This window comes from Erythrolamprus reginae, chromosome 4 (genome assembly GCF_031021105.1).
Source record: "Erythrolamprus reginae isolate rEryReg1 chromosome 4, rEryReg1.hap1, whole genome shotgun sequence".
NCBI lineage: Eukaryota > Metazoa > Chordata > Lepidosauria > Squamata > Dipsadidae > Erythrolamprus > Erythrolamprus reginae.
The window spans coordinates 65,734,125-65,753,822 of NC_091953.1; the positions used below are offsets into that span (position 1 = coordinate 65,734,125).

At 36.5% G+C, this 19,698-nt stretch overlaps 1 protein-coding gene across 6 annotated transcripts in view; it reads left to right on the forward strand.

The window, feature by feature from the left end:
* The window catches only part of PDXK (pyridoxal kinase), a 52,032-nt gene extending 32,768 nt beyond the window's left edge, over positions 1 to 19,264 (forward strand). The window contains exons 5-12 of one of the 6 annotated variants that reach the window (XR_011559012.1): positions 3,186 to 3,232; positions 4,303 to 4,388; positions 6,224 to 6,269; positions 8,670 to 8,781; positions 9,869 to 10,005; positions 10,513 to 10,579; positions 11,680 to 11,999; positions 13,356 to 19,264. Coding sequence is in view for 2 of the 6 variants with exons in the window: in XM_070750507.1 (XP_070606608.1) it covers positions 3,186 to 3,232; positions 4,303 to 4,388; positions 6,224 to 6,269; positions 8,670 to 8,781; positions 9,869 to 10,005; positions 10,513 to 10,579; positions 11,680 to 11,792 (608 nt within the window). In the remaining 4 variants the exon portion in view is untranslated. Of the gene's footprint in view, positions 1 to 3,185; positions 3,233 to 4,302; positions 4,389 to 6,223; positions 6,270 to 8,669; positions 8,782 to 9,868; positions 10,006 to 10,512; positions 10,580 to 11,679 lie in introns of all 6 variants that reach the window. The other 5 variants (XR_011559014.1, XR_011559013.1, XR_011559015.1 and 2 more) reach the window with 5 other exon arrangements.
* The last annotated feature ends 434 nt before the right edge of the window (positions 19,265 to 19,698 follow it).

The window sequence follows — 19,698 nt, forward strand, 5'->3', positions numbered from 1 at the left end:
AACTGGTTAATCCAGCTCTGTTCTCCCCATTGTTTCCAGGCAAGATAGCATTCCATCAATCAAAGCCAGTTTGCAATTTGGGATCCTCCTAGACCAGTGATGGTGAACCTTTTCTGGCTCAGGTGTTAAAAGGGTTGTGGTTGTGGGTGCATGATAGAGTGCATGTGGATGCCCACACCCATAATGCAATGCCCTCCACCAGTTCTGGTAGGCCTGTTGGGCCATTTTCCTGAAGCTTGGGGAAAGTGAAAACAGCCGAAAAGAAGGCCGAAAATCAGCTGACTACCACCCACATGCACACTGGAGCTGACATAGGACAAGGCCTCAGATATGGCTCCGCACCAGAGGTTCACCATCACTGTCCTAGACTCATGACTCCTACTTGAGGAACAAGTGGCAACTGCAACTCAGAAGGACTTTGAGTAACAACTCCATATCTTTTGCCAATTAAATTTCCGGATCAGGAGATCTAGTTATGGTCACTCTTGTCTTAGTCATCTCTTGATTGGATGTTGCAATGAGCTCTCATGGACTGCTCTTAAAGATCAACCAGAAACTGCAAATGCTCCTGAATTTGGTAGTTCTGGTAGTAATAGATGTACTTTGCTCTGCCCACATTACATCATATTGGTTCTCAATAGAGATTTGAGTGCCATTCAAAATACTTGTTATTATCTCTAAAGACTTACATGACATAGGATCTGGTTACTTGCAACACTGCTTCTACCTTGTGGTTTCTGAATGTCATACTAAGTGCACAGAATGGGCATGCGCCAGATCCCTTCTCTGAAGCAGTATCATGTAATGGGGCATAAGCTATGTGCCTTCTTTATTACTACAATCCCACCCACCCACCTTCTGAGGATTGGACATAGGCTTCAAAAAGATACATGGGTAATATAAGAAGGCACAAAAGCACTACAGACTAAGTTGAATTCATAATGTTATCTGGGACTTGAGATAAATCTGTTAAATTATTATCTATTTTTAACTGCTATTTGGTCATGAATACAGAATAGATAGCAAGACAATAACCTTATCTGATGTTACAAGAGACAGCTACCTGTTTATTACGTGCATTGGCTTATCTCTTCTAATATTAAAGAGGCAATTCAGTACCAGAACATCAAGTGAATTTGAATGCAGCAGTCATTGAGAGGTTTGTACTACACATAGCTATTACCTGCTGCCCTTAAGTTTTCAAAAAAGGCTGTGTTGGATCAAAATATTATTATTATTATTACTTTTGAAGAAGTAACATGTTCTATCGTGCTAAGACAGTCTTTCACAACCAATTTTCCTCCAGTTGTAATGAACTGGTAAGTTACCTCCAACTGTCATTAGCCAGGGAACAATAGCTCAAAACTATGAAAGGCTGTTAGAAATGCTGTTATATAGAGCATTGGACTGTTCTTGCTGCTGTTCTGGTCCCTTAGATCAGGGGTCACCAACCTTTCGGACCTCAGGGACTACTAAATTAATAATTTTAAATCCCGTGGACCACTAATATGAATCCAGTGCCTGGACTCCCAGTGATGGGATGGGATCCTTCAGGCATTTAGCTTGGCCACCTCTTTCTGCAGCCTTAGACACTCAAAGAGCCACTTTGACCTGTTTCCTACAGAAAACAAAACACCAGGAGCCACAAAACCTAGGTGGGCATGGCTAACAGACTGTCTGTCTGTCTGTCTGTCTTTGTAGCTGTCTCTTTCTCTTATCTCTGTCTCTCATTTCTGTCTCTCTTTCACTCTCATTCTGATTCTTTGGTACTCTCTCCATCTCGTGGGTGCTTCTTTGACCTTTGTTGGTACTGGATGCACCTTGGTCACTTGGGGAGATGCATGACCTGCTCTCCACCCCGAGGCACTTGCCCAACACAGCTGCAGCCAATGCTCCAAGTTGTAATGGGCTCCAGAAGGAGAAGGAGATGTTGCCTCCCCCATTGTGAAGCACACTAAATTTAAGTGTACTATGCAAGGTGCTGCAAGAGCAGTGGGCAGACCATGGAGACACCAACAGCAGTGGCAGAGAGAAACAGCCGTGCCGGGCCAGTGTCTTGGGACGGGGAGGAAGTTGCACGTCTCCCCAAGCAACTGAGACGTGCTTAAAACCAAAAAGGGCCAGAAGCAACGTCCACGAGATCCAGCGAGAGATGAAGCAAGTGCAGAGTTGCTTCCCTCCCACTCGGGAGTATGGGGCAAGTCTCCATCTCCCACCGTTACCTTCTGAGACCAAGTGAGGAGTGACTGGGAGGGGAGGGTGAGGGGCGGACCAGTCACTGGTGGGTTCAGCTGACAGTGAGCCATAGCAGAGGGACGAAAGAGCTGTGGGTTGCCAACACCCATTGCTTTGGCCAGTCTGCGCTGTCGCCCCCCCTTGCCACAACAACTCCATTACATCATTCTGGTCAATGAAGGCTGCACTATTCCTTGCATGTTGCGCCATCTGCAATGTTGCAACTTGTACGTACTTCCCTAAACTGTGGAGATTTCCATCCCTACCATGAGCTGCCTGACCGACCCCATATTCCAGACCTCTAGTCACAGGACTGGCCCATTGGTCATCCAGGAGCAGATCCTCCACCTGGGTGCACTGCAAACCACCAACATTGTTTCGCTGACCACCATTGGTTTGCAGACCACTGGTTGGTGATCTTTGCCTTAGATGGTTTGAGCTTGAGAAGTGCTTCTCTGGTTTTTAACTTAGACACACTACTTGTGATTGTGCTTGATTTCTTATGGACCCATGTAAAAATGCACAAATGACCATTCACACTTTCTAGAAAGAGAAAAGTTCTCTGAGGACGGACTCCAACCTAAGTCCAAAAGCATGGAGGAATAAACCTTCCAGTGACCAACTCGGATTGGATTCTGCCACAAATGATCACTTTCTATTTTTTGAGAATTGCTTTGGCAGATCACTTCTCAGGCACAATTTTTTAAAAGCAACGAATACCATTATTGTGTCATTTATCATATTATTTAATGTGATATTATGTCATTATAGAAAATCTCGCTTATATCCCATTTTTGTACACTACTGGAAGTGGCATTGAAATTTGAAACAAGACTGACAATTATTCAAATTAAAATTTGAAACAATTTTAATTGTTACTAATTTTAAAGTATCCTTATGTGCTACTACATGTTCCCTTCTTATGATTAAGTTTTAACTTTCTTTTGTAGTGTGTGATCCTGTGATGGGTGACAAATGGAGCGGGGAAGGCTATATGGTTGGTATTCCTTTATGAATTTGTCCCTTCTTTATAAACAAATGTATTATGCCAAAGTAACTACATGTTGCAACATATTGTATGTTTTAGGCATAATAAACCTTACAGTTTAGGGGATGCAGTGGCTAAGACGCTGACCTTGTCGATCATAAAGGTCAGCAGTTTGGCAGTTCGAATCCCTAGCACCACTAACGGAGTGAGCTCCCGTTACTTGCCCCAGTTTCTGCCAACCTAGCAGTTCGAAAGCATGTAAAAATGCAAGTAGGAAAATAGGGACCACCTTGGTGGGAAGGTAACAGTGTTCCTTGCGCTTCCGGCATTTAGTAATGTTAGCCACATGACCACGGAATCATTATTGGACATCACTGGCTCTCCGGCTTAGAACAGTCAGGGAGTTGGGAATGACTAGCAGGTATGTGCAAGGGGAACCTTTACCTTTAAACCTGAAAGAATACAGCATTCATCACAAATTATTAGGCCAATCCCCACACATGTACTTCCATGCTTATTATAAAATAAATCAAGTGTCAGTTTTCTGTGAAAAATACACATAGGCATCTTCTAATTCTTCAGAACATTTCTTAAGACTAAATTGCTTTTGAATAGAAAGCTAATCCCGAGTTTTCACGAATGGACTGAAGAATGAGACTACAGTACTTGAAGCATGGCTGCATAATGAGTGCTTCCATTGGAAGTGGCTTGTCAATGAATTTGAGTTATTTTCTCTATGCCACTCTGACCTTTTTACAATTTTGTATTTTAATGTGTGGATGTATCTAGAGTATTGCTGCTATGCCTCTCATATTTATATAAATTCATACATTTTTTGCAAATATACATGAAAAAACGTAGATATCTGAAGATTAGGAAACTGTATTGTACCTAGCTTGGATATTTATTTTGATATTCCTTCACATGGAAACTTTCTAAAGATACTTTACTTATGAGTTTCAGCTACCAATTAATTGAGTGGAACTGTCCTTGCATGTATTTGCATTTGAACCCTTTTCACTTTCCTAGAATGAACTGCCTAACCTTCTAAAATTATTATAACTTCCTTTGTTTTGCAGTATGTCCCAGAGGACCTCTTTCCAGTGTATAAGGATATTGTGGTGCCTGTAGCAGATATAATAACACCAAATCAGTTTGAAGCTGAGTGAGTGCTGTTACACTGTTACTGCTGTTAAGTTTCCTCCAAAAAATATTTTTAATTGTTTAGCAATGAATAGCAACAACAAAAGATGATGAAGAAGAATAGGCCTATGAGTTTTCTTGCCCTCTGAAAAATCAAACTTTAAAAAATGTTAAACTCAAGTTGATTTAAAAATAGTAAATTAGTGTCTCTTAAGGAAACAAGTACAGTAGTACCTCTAGATACGAGCTGCTCTACATGCGAGTATTTCAAGATACGAGCCACGAGGGGAGAGACATTTCTGTTCTAGTTCTGAGCTCAAATTTGGGATACGAGCCGAGCGTCCACTAGGTGGCGCAAGAATCCTTGCTTTTGGTTATCTCGGAGGGGAAAAACAACTTGTTCCAGATACGAGTTGCCTCGAGATACAAGCTCCCTTATGGAACGAATTATGCTCGTATCTAGGGGTACTACTGTACATTTCTCTCTTCTTTTCTGGATAGTTTTTTTAAACTATGATGTTGGAAGGAAATTCAAACATACTTTTATGTACTAAAACCATTAATTCTCTTACTTGCATTCAAGCTAAGATAAAAACAAAGCTATTATGCATTTACTGTTCTTCAGAAAATGCATTTTTGAAAATTACTGTTGCTAGTGGCAGTGTGTAAATAGTACAATATGTAGTTTTATCTTTAATGGGGTTGTTAACTAAGAAGATTGGAAGGATCTACTTTTTCATATAGATGTGAGTATTGGAGTCTACATCAATGGGTTTATTTTGGGACCGACATGTTTCAAAACATTTCATTAATCAAAAAGTGGCAAAATTACTTCTGAAGTAAATTAGACCTGCTTTTGAGAGACACTTCAGCAGAAATCAACAGAATAAAGTTAAACTTGTTCTGAATTCCTGAAATAATTAACTCAGTGAAGTGACTCAATCTCCGTTGGGAATTCTGCTCAAGCGCCTTTGAAGCTAAGGTAGCTGCAAAATTATTTAGAGTGGATAGTGATTCTGAACACTGGAGCAAAGGCTAAAGGAGACAGAATTAGAATCATACTTTGTAGAATTATGGTAAGCTTGTGGAGTTACTTTAAAAAATCCATCTTGAGCTTCCATTAAGCTAGGTTGTAGGCAGAGCCATACTTTGGCTTCAATAATATATACAGTGGTACCTCATCTTACGAACGCCTCTTCTAACGAACTTTTCAAGATACAAACCCGGTGTTGAAGATTTTTTTGCCTCTTCTTCCGAACTATTTTCACCTTACGAACCCAAGCCGCTGCTGCTGGGATGAAGGGGTTTCTTTTTTCCCCCTTTTTTGAAGAAAAAAGCGGCTTGGAGGGGGAAAGACTTTGCAGAGAACAGCCACAGGCACTGAAAGAGTGTCTTTTGAAGAAAGAAAAGGGAGGGGCGCCCCCCTTGCCTTGCTTCCTTCCCACTCACCCTTTAGCCTAGCCTTGCTTTTTCCACCCGCCCCCTTTAGCTGCTCCTCCCTGCCCTCTGTTCGCCTCCCTTCTAAAGTTTGGGATTTTCCTGAAGGATTTGCACGCATTATTTGCTTTTACATTGATTCCTATGGGAAACATTGTTTCATCTTACGAACTTTTCACCTTATGAACCTCGTCCTGGAACCAATTAAGTTCGTATCATGAGGTACCACTGTATACTGTATTGAAAAAATGGGACAAAATAGCAGTTAAATAGATTGGTACAATCATTTTTGTTTTGCAAATTTGTCTCATTTAGCACAAAAAGCAATTTCATTGATATTTTTCATCAAAATGTTCCATGAAAAACGTAGATGTTATAATGGGAAAAATACTGTTTTAAATTTTTATTTCCTTACTCTAGGCTACTTACTGGCAGGAAGATACACAGTGAAAAAGAAGCAATAGAGGTAAGTGTGTTGGAAGCCAGGTTTCTCCTTCAGTACTTTAACAGGATGATAGAGCTATGTCTCTTTTCTACTAAAATCCTCGTATCCATTATGCAGGAAATTATAAATTAGAAGTGACTGTGCTATCTGTCGTCAATTAATGAATTGGAGAATATCAGATTTGATCTCCAGCTGCTTTTTAGTACCGCTCCTGGTGTTTATGGCTTTTTTGTAGTAATAATGTTTGAGCTCCTGTGATAAACAGATTCCACTTTACTACAGAGGTTACTTGTCCTAGAACAGTGATAGCTGTTCAGGTTTCTGGTAGAAGTTTAGTAATTACAAATAACTCTCATTAAATGCATCATTTCATGAATAAAGCAATTCTGTTTATTTCTCTGCTCTCTTGTACTTTAACATATTCCAGACATCAATCGGTCTGTTATCTCTCTTCTAGCCGCATTTCTCACATTCCTTTTCCTGCTTCAGTTAGACAATATTTATTTCCTAACTACATAGCTATAAAAAACAGCAGCACTGACTAAATACAATACAAAATACTTTGGCTTACTTTAGCTTTGCGGAAAAAACCCTCCATATTTCTTTTCAGCAACGTTGAAACTCCACCCTTCTTCTCCACTAGCCCCCTGACGTGCTAAATACCTCACTACAATATTTAACCCATTCCTCTCCTTAATATCTTCTTCCTGACCTTTGCTCTCTACGTTTCTGAACCCTTCTGAATTTAGGGTTAACCCAGCGCGCGTCTGATTCTCCCTCGCTAGATCCTGAACTCATAGCCCCATCCTGTGGCTGGCCTCCCACCCGTTCTGCTACCTGTAACCCTGCCCCCCCCACTACTTTATAAACACTATCTGAATCTGAGTCCTCAATAAGTTCACCATCCTCCAACTGATTAAGAGTATGTACAACAATAGCGAACCTTATTTTCCTCAGGTGCTGAAAGTGTGTGTGCGCGCACTAGTGTGCATGCACATGCCCACACCCATGATTCAATTTTCCATAACATATTGGTTTATTGTTATACACTATTATAGGATGTAGGAAAACCTAAGCTTCAGCCAAGTATAAAACAGGGTTGTGGTAATGTCATCTCAGCCTTTTCATGTTCCATGTTCATTGGCTTTTAGAGAGGAACACTCATTTTGTGACAAGATGTTACTTGGAAAAGACAATTCAACATATTCTGTAAAGTGACCCCCAATTGCTTTGCAGGCTAGTTGTTATGAAGGACATAATCTTACCATCTCTGCCTCTCCTTCCATGTTCCTATTACTATATCTATATTACTATACTATATTACTATAAAGGGGGATATATTTCTGACCATTAAAGTTATGAGTGGGTATGATTGTGTAGTATCGATTGTTTTTTAAGAACATGGGTTTTAGCTACAGTTTTAATTATTAGATTAGATTTTGTATTGTTTTATTGTTGTTGTGAGCCACCCACAATTATTATTATTATCAGTACAACACAGCAAACGAAATCACTATGCTGGATTTCGTATTTCATCACCAGTCGGGCGCTTCCCAAGCACCTAGGACTGCGCGATGTAGCAGCGAATTATGTTTGCCGATCCCAGTAAAGCGTCCTTTTGCAATTGACAGATGGAGATTTTGTCAATTCCGATGGTTTTCAAATGTCCGCTGAGATCCTTTGGTACTGCGTCCAGCATGCCAAGTACCACTGGGACCACTTTCACGGGCTTATGCCAGAGTCGTTGCAGCTCGATTTTTAGATCTTCGTATTTCACTAATTTCTCTAGCTGCTTCTCCGCAATTCTGCTGTCTCCTGGGATTGCGATGATGATGATGGTAATGATGATGATGATGATGATGATTATTATTATTATTATTATTACTACTACTACTACTACTACTACTACTACTGTAACCAGAACCAAAAGCAGTTTTAACTAATTCAGTTGCAGCTGCTTTCTTAAAGTCGTTCTAAAAAATAATCTCACATCAGCGTAGCTGATGTGAGATTGTGTTGGTTCTCAGAAGGGAACCAACAGAAGTGTTGGTTCTCAGAAGGGAAATGACGTTGCATTTTGCCATCATGTGCTCTTTTGTTCAGATAGTCTCATTTTTTTCTGTTTCTTTGCAAAATATATCTTTCTTTCTGTTAGTGCCATAGATCTACTGACTGAATAAATCAGATCTAAGAGATTTATACAAGCCTGCATGCACTGAAGCAGTTTATTGCCAGAGCAATTTGACCTCTCATAGGAAGGACAGTTTTAAATAATTGAAGCTGCAAAACAGTTTTTACTTTTGTATTATATTTTATATAAAAAAGCATGCAGGTTTAGACATTTATGTCCCAAGAAGCATAGTCACCATCTCACAAATACACATATTAATATTAACATATTTAACTTATATATTTGGAAAGGTAATGGATATGCTCCACAATATGGGACCAGAAACAGTTGTAATCACCAGCTCGGATCTTCAAGCACCTTCAGGAAACGACTATCTGATAGCGTTAGGAAGCCAAAGGAGAAGTACGTATGTTTATTTTCAATCAATCGTCTTTCCTATTGTTAGAACATTTACAGGTAGCATGACACTTACCCATTTTTTCCCATTTCTCTTAATACAAAGTAAATGTAATGCTTTGTTTTCAGTTACTATTCAAATGTATAAAACCCAAATTGCAGAAACATACAAATAAATATCCTGTCTCACTTGAGAGGATTGAGTTTTGAATTAAATAGAGGGTTTTTTTGAGCAGGTATCACTTAATATGAGTAAATGATTTTCTGCTTAATAGAATATTGCTTTGTTGTTGCAATAATCCTATATAAAATAATATTATTTACAACATAATGGAAGACAGATTATGGAATGATTGTAATTTTGCCCTGTTCAATAATAGTGGCGATTCCAATTTTATTCAAGAAATTTATTAGCAATTAAAGAAATAATATTTTATGTTCTAATAAGCAATTCTTTTAGTGCTTACTTGTTTAAAATGGATGGGACTCACTATTCCATTCTCTAGCTCTCACTCCTTTTAAAACAATTGGTTATATTGTATACCTTTAGTATTTACTAAAGGAAGTCAAACTGTTCAGGTGCTGAATCACTTTATAAATGGGCATGCAAGTTGGATATATCACCCACATCATGCAGAAGCTGCACAGCATCCAAGATGCCAATTACACAAAATTCCATATCATAAGTAGCTATATGTTCTGCAGGATGAAGGAAAGCACTGTGAACCAAATAGCTTTTCAGATGTGCTCACTTATTGAAGCATGTTATCACAGTTCAAAAAGTGAAGCTGAGTCAATAGAAAGTGACTAATTTCCCTTCTAAACTTTTCATTCCATATTCTCCAAGTTTTCATTGGGGAGAGGGGAATCCTTAATTTTGCAAAGTGCACAAGCCCAATTCAGTTTTCTTGTGCTCCCACAAAATTGCAACATGCAGCCAATATTATTCATAGCTTTTTCACTATCTGCGCATCTAAATTCGGGCCCTGATTTATGGAAATGTATGACAAAGCCATGCTAAGGTGTATACTTCTATGTGATTACTGTACATAACTGAGAAGAATATAACTAACATGTAATAATGCCTTATTAGCTACAGCAGATGGCACTATAGTGACACAAAGGATCCGAATAGAATCTCCCAAAGTAGATGCTGTCTTTGTTGGAACAGGAGACCTATTTGCTGCTATGCTCTTGGCTTGGACTCACAAACACCCAGACAATTTTAAGGTATGGATTGATTTTTTTTTCATTTCTTCTCTCTATCAGTTACATAAAAAAAACATTTGCTTGTTCTCAATAGGAAAAAGAGATTGAGCAAAATAAGGCTATATACTGTATTAGGTTAGTAAAAGTCTGGGCGGTCTTAAAAAATTCTAAAATAAAGTGAGAGCCTTATCTGGAAATGATGCTATTTTTGTTTTATTTATTTTATTTCTGTTTTAACATAATAAGAATGATCCTAGATAAACTTTGGACTGATGTTAAATCCCAATCTATAGTTTTAGCCACAAAAGAATAAAAAACCCTAACAAACCAACTTCTGTCAGGCTTAGTATGGTGTGTCAGTCAGGACAGCATTTCTACAATAGGAAAAAAGTTTAAAAAGTAAAACACTTTGATTTGTATTACTTATCCAATTTAAATAATTATTTAAACTGTCAATCAATATTCAATGTGGTGAGAATCAAATAAATTGTAATATTGCAAAACTTTTTTTTCTTTTTACAATTGCAGACAGCCTGTGAAAAGACAGTATCAGCAATGCAGCATGTTTTGCAAAGGACCATCAAGAGTGCAAAGGGTAGGTCAATTTCACAATGATTCTGCATAATTATTTATTTATTTAGTATATGGTTCTGCAGACAGTATATTCATTTATTAGAAGGGTTGCTAAAAGGTGTCATTCTTGAGTGACTGAGCATGTGATTTGCTCAAGTCTCCAGTTCAGTTTCCTGTACCTCTAGTTGAAAGGATCAAGTGGTCAGATAATAACAAGGCAACTAGACTTCTGTACTGACTTAATGGTTCTATTCATATAACATAGTAACTCATGGTTAACCTTACAATTTGATGAATTATGGGTTTGAATAACACATGAAACTGTACTTTAATCATACAGACAAAACTCATACAAGGAGACCAAAACTCATTTAGCCCAATTTGTTAGATAAATCTAATAAGTTGCTGAGTCCTATTATGACTCCCACTAAGCCATAATGTGATTTTGGGGGGGAGACATTATATATTGCTTTACATTATGTGTAAAACAGGCCACCATGATTTCTTCACCAATAGTGATAACAACTCTTGCAACAACTATGTAACAATCCAGCCAAAATAACAGGTTTCTGTGCAAGTGTCATTGGAGGTCTGATTAAATTAATGTATTGTTTAATATGCTACATATATTTTACAATCCTCTTGAAGAAAGATAGCAACAACTCTGACACACACACAGACACCACAACTTCACTAAAACATAAATACAAATTGATTTGGTTAATGATTGAGTCATTTTATGACCATCACGATTTACAACTGCAGTGGGCAGGCTCCATTATGACCATAGGTCTACCTGTAAATAAATTGTTAATATCTTCCAACAGCTAGTGACAGCAGAGTAGATTTATTTCCCAGAGACAGCATTCAAAGATTTGGGGTCATCACAAAAAAACAACAACAAAACCCTGCATATCTGAGACTTACAGATTTCACAATTATTATTAATATTCTATATATTAAAAGTTCGTGCACTGATTTTAAAACTGTAGTAGAAGGACAGCAAAGTTTATTGATGATGGGAGAGTTGTAGGTCTAGAGGAACTGAGATTTTATTCTGTGCTGTTTTATACTAATATTAAATTTCCATGGTATTGTGTTTTCTGTTTGTTTTCTTTTAAGCCCAAGCTGGAGAAGGAAACAAACCTAATTCAGCCCAGCTGGAACTGAGGATGGTCCAAAGCAAAAAGGACATAGAAAATCCAGAGATAATAATAACTGCTACTGTGTTATAAAGGTGTATCTCCTAACAACGCACAATGTATTGATGTCCTCATTTTCTTTCCTGTAAATTGTGATGTTTGCCTTAGATCTGTGACAGAAACCTGACTTCCATGAAATAGTGTCCAGCATAGATGAGATCCACTACCAAGCACATGTGCTGGCCTTGCTTGAATTAAGAAGAGAAAAAAAGTTAGGTGTGTATTACAGCTCCCACCCAGGTATGAATACGGCTGTCAAATTAATTTAATCTCATTATAAAACCTGGGTATAAGCACACAAGGTTTCCTGCCTTGCCAAAGATTTCAAGACTGCATTTTTAGTGAACTGATTGACTGGAGTATATAAACTGTGGTAAAGTTCATGTGCCAATTAAGTAGTTTACCATTTCCCTTAAATGAAGAGGTTTGGTAGCCTGCTAAAATATTCAGTACCTCAATTGTCTGGAGAGGTTCAGGCAACATAAGGGGGGGGGGGCTTTTAGGTACTGTACACAGGCCTTGGAGGTATAATATGTCTGAACCATTCCCATCTGTGAATAAATCCAAGATTCCACTGTCCAGAGGTGCTAATCCTTTACTATCAAACTATTAAAAATATCCCATGTCATATTTTTATTTAGAAAGAAATGATGATCTGTAGAATATAATGGTGATTCTACCTCTGATAGAACAGGTTTGATTCAATTTTATCAACTGTTTCCTTAACCAATGCTTACTGTGAAATCTGAGTATCCCAGTTCATCTTCTGACAACTAGGAGTGACATGAAAGGCTATGTGTTACATATTAAGACCAATTCACTGTTTCTTGCTGCGAGTGAGGGTATTCCTGCTCTATGGGTGGAAAATTAAATTAAAGCACCATCTAATAAATCAGTTACACCAGAGTTTTAACACACTTATTTAACACATTTTAATTAATTGTTAATTGTAAAAAATTAATTTAACACAACTGCTGTTGCAGTTTCTATCCCTTTCAAAAACATAGCACATTGTATGGAAAAGAACAGATTTTTCTGGGAGTTTAATGCCCACTAATATTGATTAACCAGTACAGACCAATCTCATGAATTTACAGTTATTAATGTTTTACTCTAAAATAATTAAGTTGTACATTGCAGTGAAATGTAAACATGCCTAAAGACTTTGGAAGTCAGTAGAGTATAGGCCTTCTTTTGCATGCAATCTCTTTGAATATACTGGTGTAGTCTTTCATGGCCAGTATCTGTTGCGATGTGTTGGGCTCCAGGGTTCGGTGATGGTGGCCTAGACAACTGATTTTCTGATTTTTCACTGGCAACTGTGGTCATGGCCATCTTTGCCTGTGAAAGTATCAGCCATAGTTGCCAACTAAACAACTAATAACTAATTAACAACTAACCTGTTGTTAAACCTCCACCATTAAACTCTGAAGCCCCACACTCTTTGAAATTATTAAATTTTGATTTTCTTTACCTATTTGTCTTAAGATCATGCACTGTTAATTTTCTCCCCCCCCCCATTGTTGATTATTCCATAAGTAATATGAAACAGAAAAACAGGGTATCATATCAATTCACAATCCTTCTTCTTTACAGGTAACCAGGGTATTTTCATTATTTCTATTAAATATCCTTTTCTTGGGACATCTTTGAAACTCAGATACTTGCAAAAGTACTGTCATTAACATGTGAAACTCTTGAATCAACCTGTGAATTCCATTCTTAGAATCTTTACAACTTATTAACTTTCATTTATTAAAATATTTAAATGATCTAACCTTCATACATCTGAAAGGGTTTGTCTTTCCTTTCTTCAAAGTGGTCTTCAGCATCAAACAAGTTTCCCACTTGTGGCCTATTTTAGGGCTAGGGCAAAATAAGATCTTCACTGCCTTTTACTAAAGTGTAGGCATTAATGTCTTTGATAAGCATGACAGCAGCAAGGGCGGTAAACAGACTCCTACATCTTGCCTGCAGAAAAAAATTGAAAGGTAAACAACACTAGCGCATCATCAATTGCTTTCATAAATAAACTACATTGGCCAAATATTGTCTACATGCCCTGTCCCAGCCTTTTGGTATGTAATCATAGAATCTGTATTTCAAGCGAAAAGACCCACTTCTTAGACACTGTACTGTTTTGGAAGCCATATTTCCTTCTCTTATTAGAAAATGCCAGTATAAGCCCTTTTTCATAGCTTCAAGCATTCCATTAGATGAATCGACCTCATCTTGGTAGAATTTTGATTTCAGGTTTTCAGGTCAAAGCTCAAGAGATTCCCACACTGTCTCCCAAATCACTGTATCATCCAGATATATCTTGATTGGATACCTGGTTTGCTATAGAAATAATACCTTTAAGAGTTTTATTTAATAGTTTAGATCAACAGAACTCTTTTTTTCCCTTGGACTCTTTTTCAAAATGTTGACTTTGAATAAGAACTTCTTTCACCTACTCTTTTCAATTGTTGGAGGCAAAATACAAACATAATTTATGTTAAAACATGTTTAACAGATCTGAGAGAAATACGTTCCCTTTAAAATTAAATCGGAAGGCAAACTCTATCTAAAAAAGTATTTTGTATTTTCTTTTTGAAATATGAAAAAATTCTATAACTGACTGAAATTTGCAGTCATTTATACATTGTTACAGTTTCCATGAAATAATATTTAAGCAGTTAAAATGTAGGAACTGTGACAATTTACTGCCACATGAGATTCCTGCCAACAGAACCAAAGCAGTTATCTCAACAATTGCCATTTTAATTTAAAAAAAACCTGAATATCAGTGTTCCCTGCCTTTCCAAGGTCCAACATAGTATTTGGACTCGGGGAATATAGTTTTTTTGGGGAGGGGATCTGTTAAGCCTACCTGGACATTTAAAATAATATAGAACATATCAAGGATTAAAGTTGAATTCTACTTATAACACTACTCATAATTTGGGGAAATTTGAAAACTGGCAATCATCATACTTGCCCTGTGCTCTTAGTAGGTGAATTAGCGCCATAATATTCCTAAATCTAGGGCAACTATATTGAGGCTAATCATCTTTCATAGAAAAATAGATATTTAAAGCTGCAATAATCAAAAATATGCTACCAGTTGAGCTGGTAATTCTCTAGGAGAATTAACTTGTCTTTTACAAAATTAGCTGCCTTTTCTGTTGTCATAAGTTAACCAGTATGTATTAACTCAAATTGAACATTTGGAATTGGGGTTTTTTTTATAGATAAATGATAATCATTTTATTTTTAAAGGAAAAGTGAATGTTTATTCAATGTAGAATTGTAATTATGTCAAGCCTTCTCAAATGCCTTCTCTTGTAGAATAATCATCAAGCAAGGGTATCTGTAACCTTAGCCAGGCATCCAGCTAGTCTATTTCCTTTTGGAGGAAAGAAAAGATCCCTTCAAAACCAACAATTTTCATTTTATAATAAATTTTAAATAGTACTTTAAAATTATGTATTTTAATATTAAATATTATTTATCTGTGTTTTTAATTCTGTGCTGGCTAATTTTAATCATTCCCCTAATTTTGAGGAAAATTGAGCAAACACTATTGTTCCTGCTAGAGACATTAATTCTTATGTTTGAGACTCAAAAGGAGGTCACTAAAGAAAAGGAAATATAAAAGTTCAGTATGTTATCACAAATCATTGGTAGTTGAGATTTTTTATCCGATTATTTATACAGTAAATCTACATATTACATAGAACAGTGATTCAGTTTTCCTATGACTGTGGTTTTTTTTTTTAACAACCAGTTTGAAATATTTTTGGAATCATAAGTACACAAAACCACTAACAAATCAGTGATGGGTTCTAAATCCCATCAGTACCGTTTTGTGCGCATGCTCAGGTGCATTCATGATGCTTCTGCACATGCACAGTATCCAATCATCCAATGGTAGTATTCAATCATCTATCTGTGTCCATTGTTTCTCCAAAGAGCAGTAAAATGGATCAGAAGAGAGGCAAGGCTTTGCTGTAGCCATAGGTGGGAATGGGTAACATGTAGGCATCAAAAAGTCCAAATAAATTCTGCAGAATGCTACTTTTTTTTAAAATGCTGTGCTCTCACATGGAATCTTACCATTCTTCTGTGGGAACCCAGGATTAGATAATTGTATGTCATTTTGTCATTACAAAAATGCAGTTATGTGCTTGGAACTTTCACTATTGTGTGAGATTGTATAATGGTATCCATCATTTCTAAAGGTTACCAGTCCCTGTCATAAACCATAGCAAAATCTCTGGTTCAATTATACAAACAATAAAGTGGTTTCTTGACTTGGCTTTAGCGATTAGCCTAAAGTGTGAATCTAACTATGTTTTTCAGCATCAGCAATTTAAGATACAGTACTTTAATGCAAGAAACTCTCTCTCTCTCTCTCTCCATACACACACACACAAACTGGATAAGAAACATGTTGACACTAAAGAAGATAAATAGTATGTATTTTAATATTGGCAGAAGTATAACCATGTTGACATATAACACTAAATTGAATAACAACTGCTATCACTTTTTTAGTATTTCTTTGAACAAAAATGAATGGTGGTGATAATTTCTTGCTCATATGTATCCCACTTTTGGCAAAGATCATTTCAGCATATCTGTGAAATTAATTTTTATTACTATGGTTTGAATTGTTTGTGATTCACAAGAAGCTAATTATGTTCTTAAAAACCCGGGGAACTGAGTGGGGAACCTCTACTACATTCGCACATACTGTAATCTTTTACTAGCTCCCCAGCAGGACCAAAATTCATGTAAAACGAAGCTTAAATTAACTTTCATGTATTCAATTCTTTCTCACAACTTTGAACATAATAATATGTAGAAAATAAGTAGAAACATATGTGTGAAAACATACAAATCCTTGCATTTTAACATGCTTTTGAGAAGCATGTATATATATATATATTAAAACTGCTTTCTTTTGATATTTCTTTACCAAATTGTATTCAAAATGCAGCAAAGCTGATCAACGCAATACTTTACAAATAATTTAGAGGACCAAGATTTCTAGCTAAAGATACTGCCTTGTTGAGTTCCCTGATCTGTAATCTTGACTGGGTGGTGTTATTACCTTTCTGATACTGTGATCATACTTGTTTCTTGATTCATAAAATATAGCAAGAAAGATTGTAATAAAATTAACTTTATTCAATACTACTGTGCATAACCATAGTTAGATTTTCTTTTTGTTGTAAGGCACCTCAAACTTAAACAAATGCCTATTAGTTTTATAGTGCTGTTAAATCAGGTGGCCTTTATTTTTTTTTCATTGCTTGATGTGAACATGTGGATGATGATTGAGGATCATAATGTGAATGGTGGCAGTTGATCATTATCAGCAGTGAAGTGTCTAAAGAGAATCAACAATCAAATAACCATGAATTCATACAAAGGGCCCAATCTACCCTGAAGAATGAAAAATATATTCTAAAGTGGCATGGTTATCTGTATCCTTTAATTAAGTCATACAGAGGAGACCTATACAAAGCTTTGGATGTTTTATTTGAAATAGTCAGGAACACAAAGGTAGCACTTGTTTGCAGTACATTAAATCAGCCATTTTGTTTCCCAAAACTAAGGAGCTGTTTTAAAGCATTGCATGCAGGACCAAAAGTACTTTTTGGAGATCAATTCCAAAGGACTACGTAACCCTTGTAACGAGGTTTTTATCTATATAAAGTGTAGATAAAATGGATTATAAGCATTTCATTACATATTATACACATGAATGAATGAATATCATTGTTGATTTGGTGGCTCTCTCCCAGCAATAGCCCATGGCCTTTAGGAATAGGAGGTTGATCAGTGCTTGCTACTATATTAAATTACCTTTGCACTCTCACATTAAGTACGAAAATAGTTGGAGAAAAAGTATACAGAAACTGAGTATATTATTTAACAGTTATTCTGATCTGTGAGCTGCTTACACAAATATCTGCATTTACAAGAATTGGAAACTTCTAATGGGAAAAGAATACTAGAGCCAGCAATATCAACTAATTAATAGACCCCTCTCATTCCATTTTTTCCCCATAGTCTCCTGCTTTTAAACTTGAAATGTTGTGGACCATATCTGTTTGTGATGTAAACTGTGGCCTAATATTTCTCCTTTCCAAATCGATCATAGTAGTTCATCCTGTACAAATTTAAATCATAGGGTATTAATCGCAAGGTAACATAACTTGGAGTGCTAATTGAACAAAGTTGTAATTAGAGAATTTTATTGAACTATTTCATTCAAATGTAAGGCACTGTATTAGGTGTTGAGTAGTTAATAGATCATCTGCATGGGAAATGGCATCAGAATTCCAGCTTAATTAGAATACTGAACTTCCTCCTTTAGGAATGCAAATGCATTTATGCGTTCTCAGATTTTTAAGAAGTGTAAAATTTAGTCCTTAAAAGTAAAACCTAAAAGAATGGAAATGGCATTTACAGTGAAATTGGCAAAATATTAAAAAAAACAAATATAATAGCAAAGAAACACATTACCCACTTGCTTTCATTTGGATTAAAGTGAGGCTATGGAGAACGATATGATATTTTGGCCAACCGCATATTCTGTTTTCCAAAATTCTATTCCTAGGTCTGGATGATGCCATCCAAAGACAATACCTGTGTAACTGGTACTGGTACTCCAAGTTTGCCTGCCTTTTTGAGCAAAAATGTATTCTTGAACTTAAGACTTGTATTAAAAATCATGGTTTGGGTGCATTTAAAGAACACAAAGTAGAGGAAGCACATAAAAGATACTGCTAAATTGTGCCATATGTTAATAAGTGGAAATTATGTGTATCTTTGACATATTGCCTTTCATTGCGTTGCTAATTAGAATAATAGTTGTGTCTAGAAGAATGTGGCATGTGTACTGTGTGTGTGTCTTGAAATTCTATGTACATGAAATTAACGTAGAAATTGAAGGCTTAGCAGTGCAGGCCTTCAGCAAGGGAAATAAAATTATATATTTTTATAGACAGTTGTACAATTTTAGATCTCAGCTACAGTACGTCATATCAGCTTCTTCCAAGAATGTAAAGCTGCAAGATTGGATAGAAGACGGTGGCTGTGGAAATGAGAGAGTTTGATCAACCCCAACAGCCCTAGATGGATTTAATTAAAGATGCCTTTGAAATATATTTTTAGCTCTAAAATATTAAATGGAGAATATTTATGAGCAAACTTTCTATGTCTATGACATTTGTGTAGTGCTTTGTATTGAAGAAATCAAATGGTTCTATGTTTATACTTCTTATTAATTGTTCTTGAGTTGTAGGGACAATAAGTAGACAAATAGTTTTTATTCCAGAGAAAAAGAATCTATGTGATGTGTATAACTGTTAGTGGCCACTGTCCCTATGAAGAATGTTGTTTGTATATTTTCTGGTTTGGCACATGTGACTTTTATCCATTTTGTAGTAAAGTTTACATGCTAAAATATGTTATAAGTAGAAAGATAATAAAGTCAATGAACAATCTAAGTGAAGACAAGATTTAATTCCTGTTGAACAAGGTGTGATGATTAATCTATTTATGTACTTTAAAAAAGAGTTTCCTAAGTCTTATGCTTCATTAAAATTAAGCATAATAGGTGAGCTAGTGATCTTATGATTTTCCAGAAGGTCCCCTGTACATTTACTCAAATTAATGATGAACATACATACATTTTCTAAAAAGTATATAAAGAGAAAATTATTTTCTGAGAGAATATATTCTGTAGATGTAATAATAAAAGAATGGAAACAGTTAAAAGCATTTTTAAAAACCTCCGATTTTCTAGATTAGATTCTATAAAATAATAAAATGACAGCGCCGGACTTACCCGGCAGGCAGGCTTTGCTGGAGGGACCGGGAGACACGGTCCCTCATGGCGGCCGCCATCTTGGATCCCGGGCGAAGTCTCGCGATGCGAGAC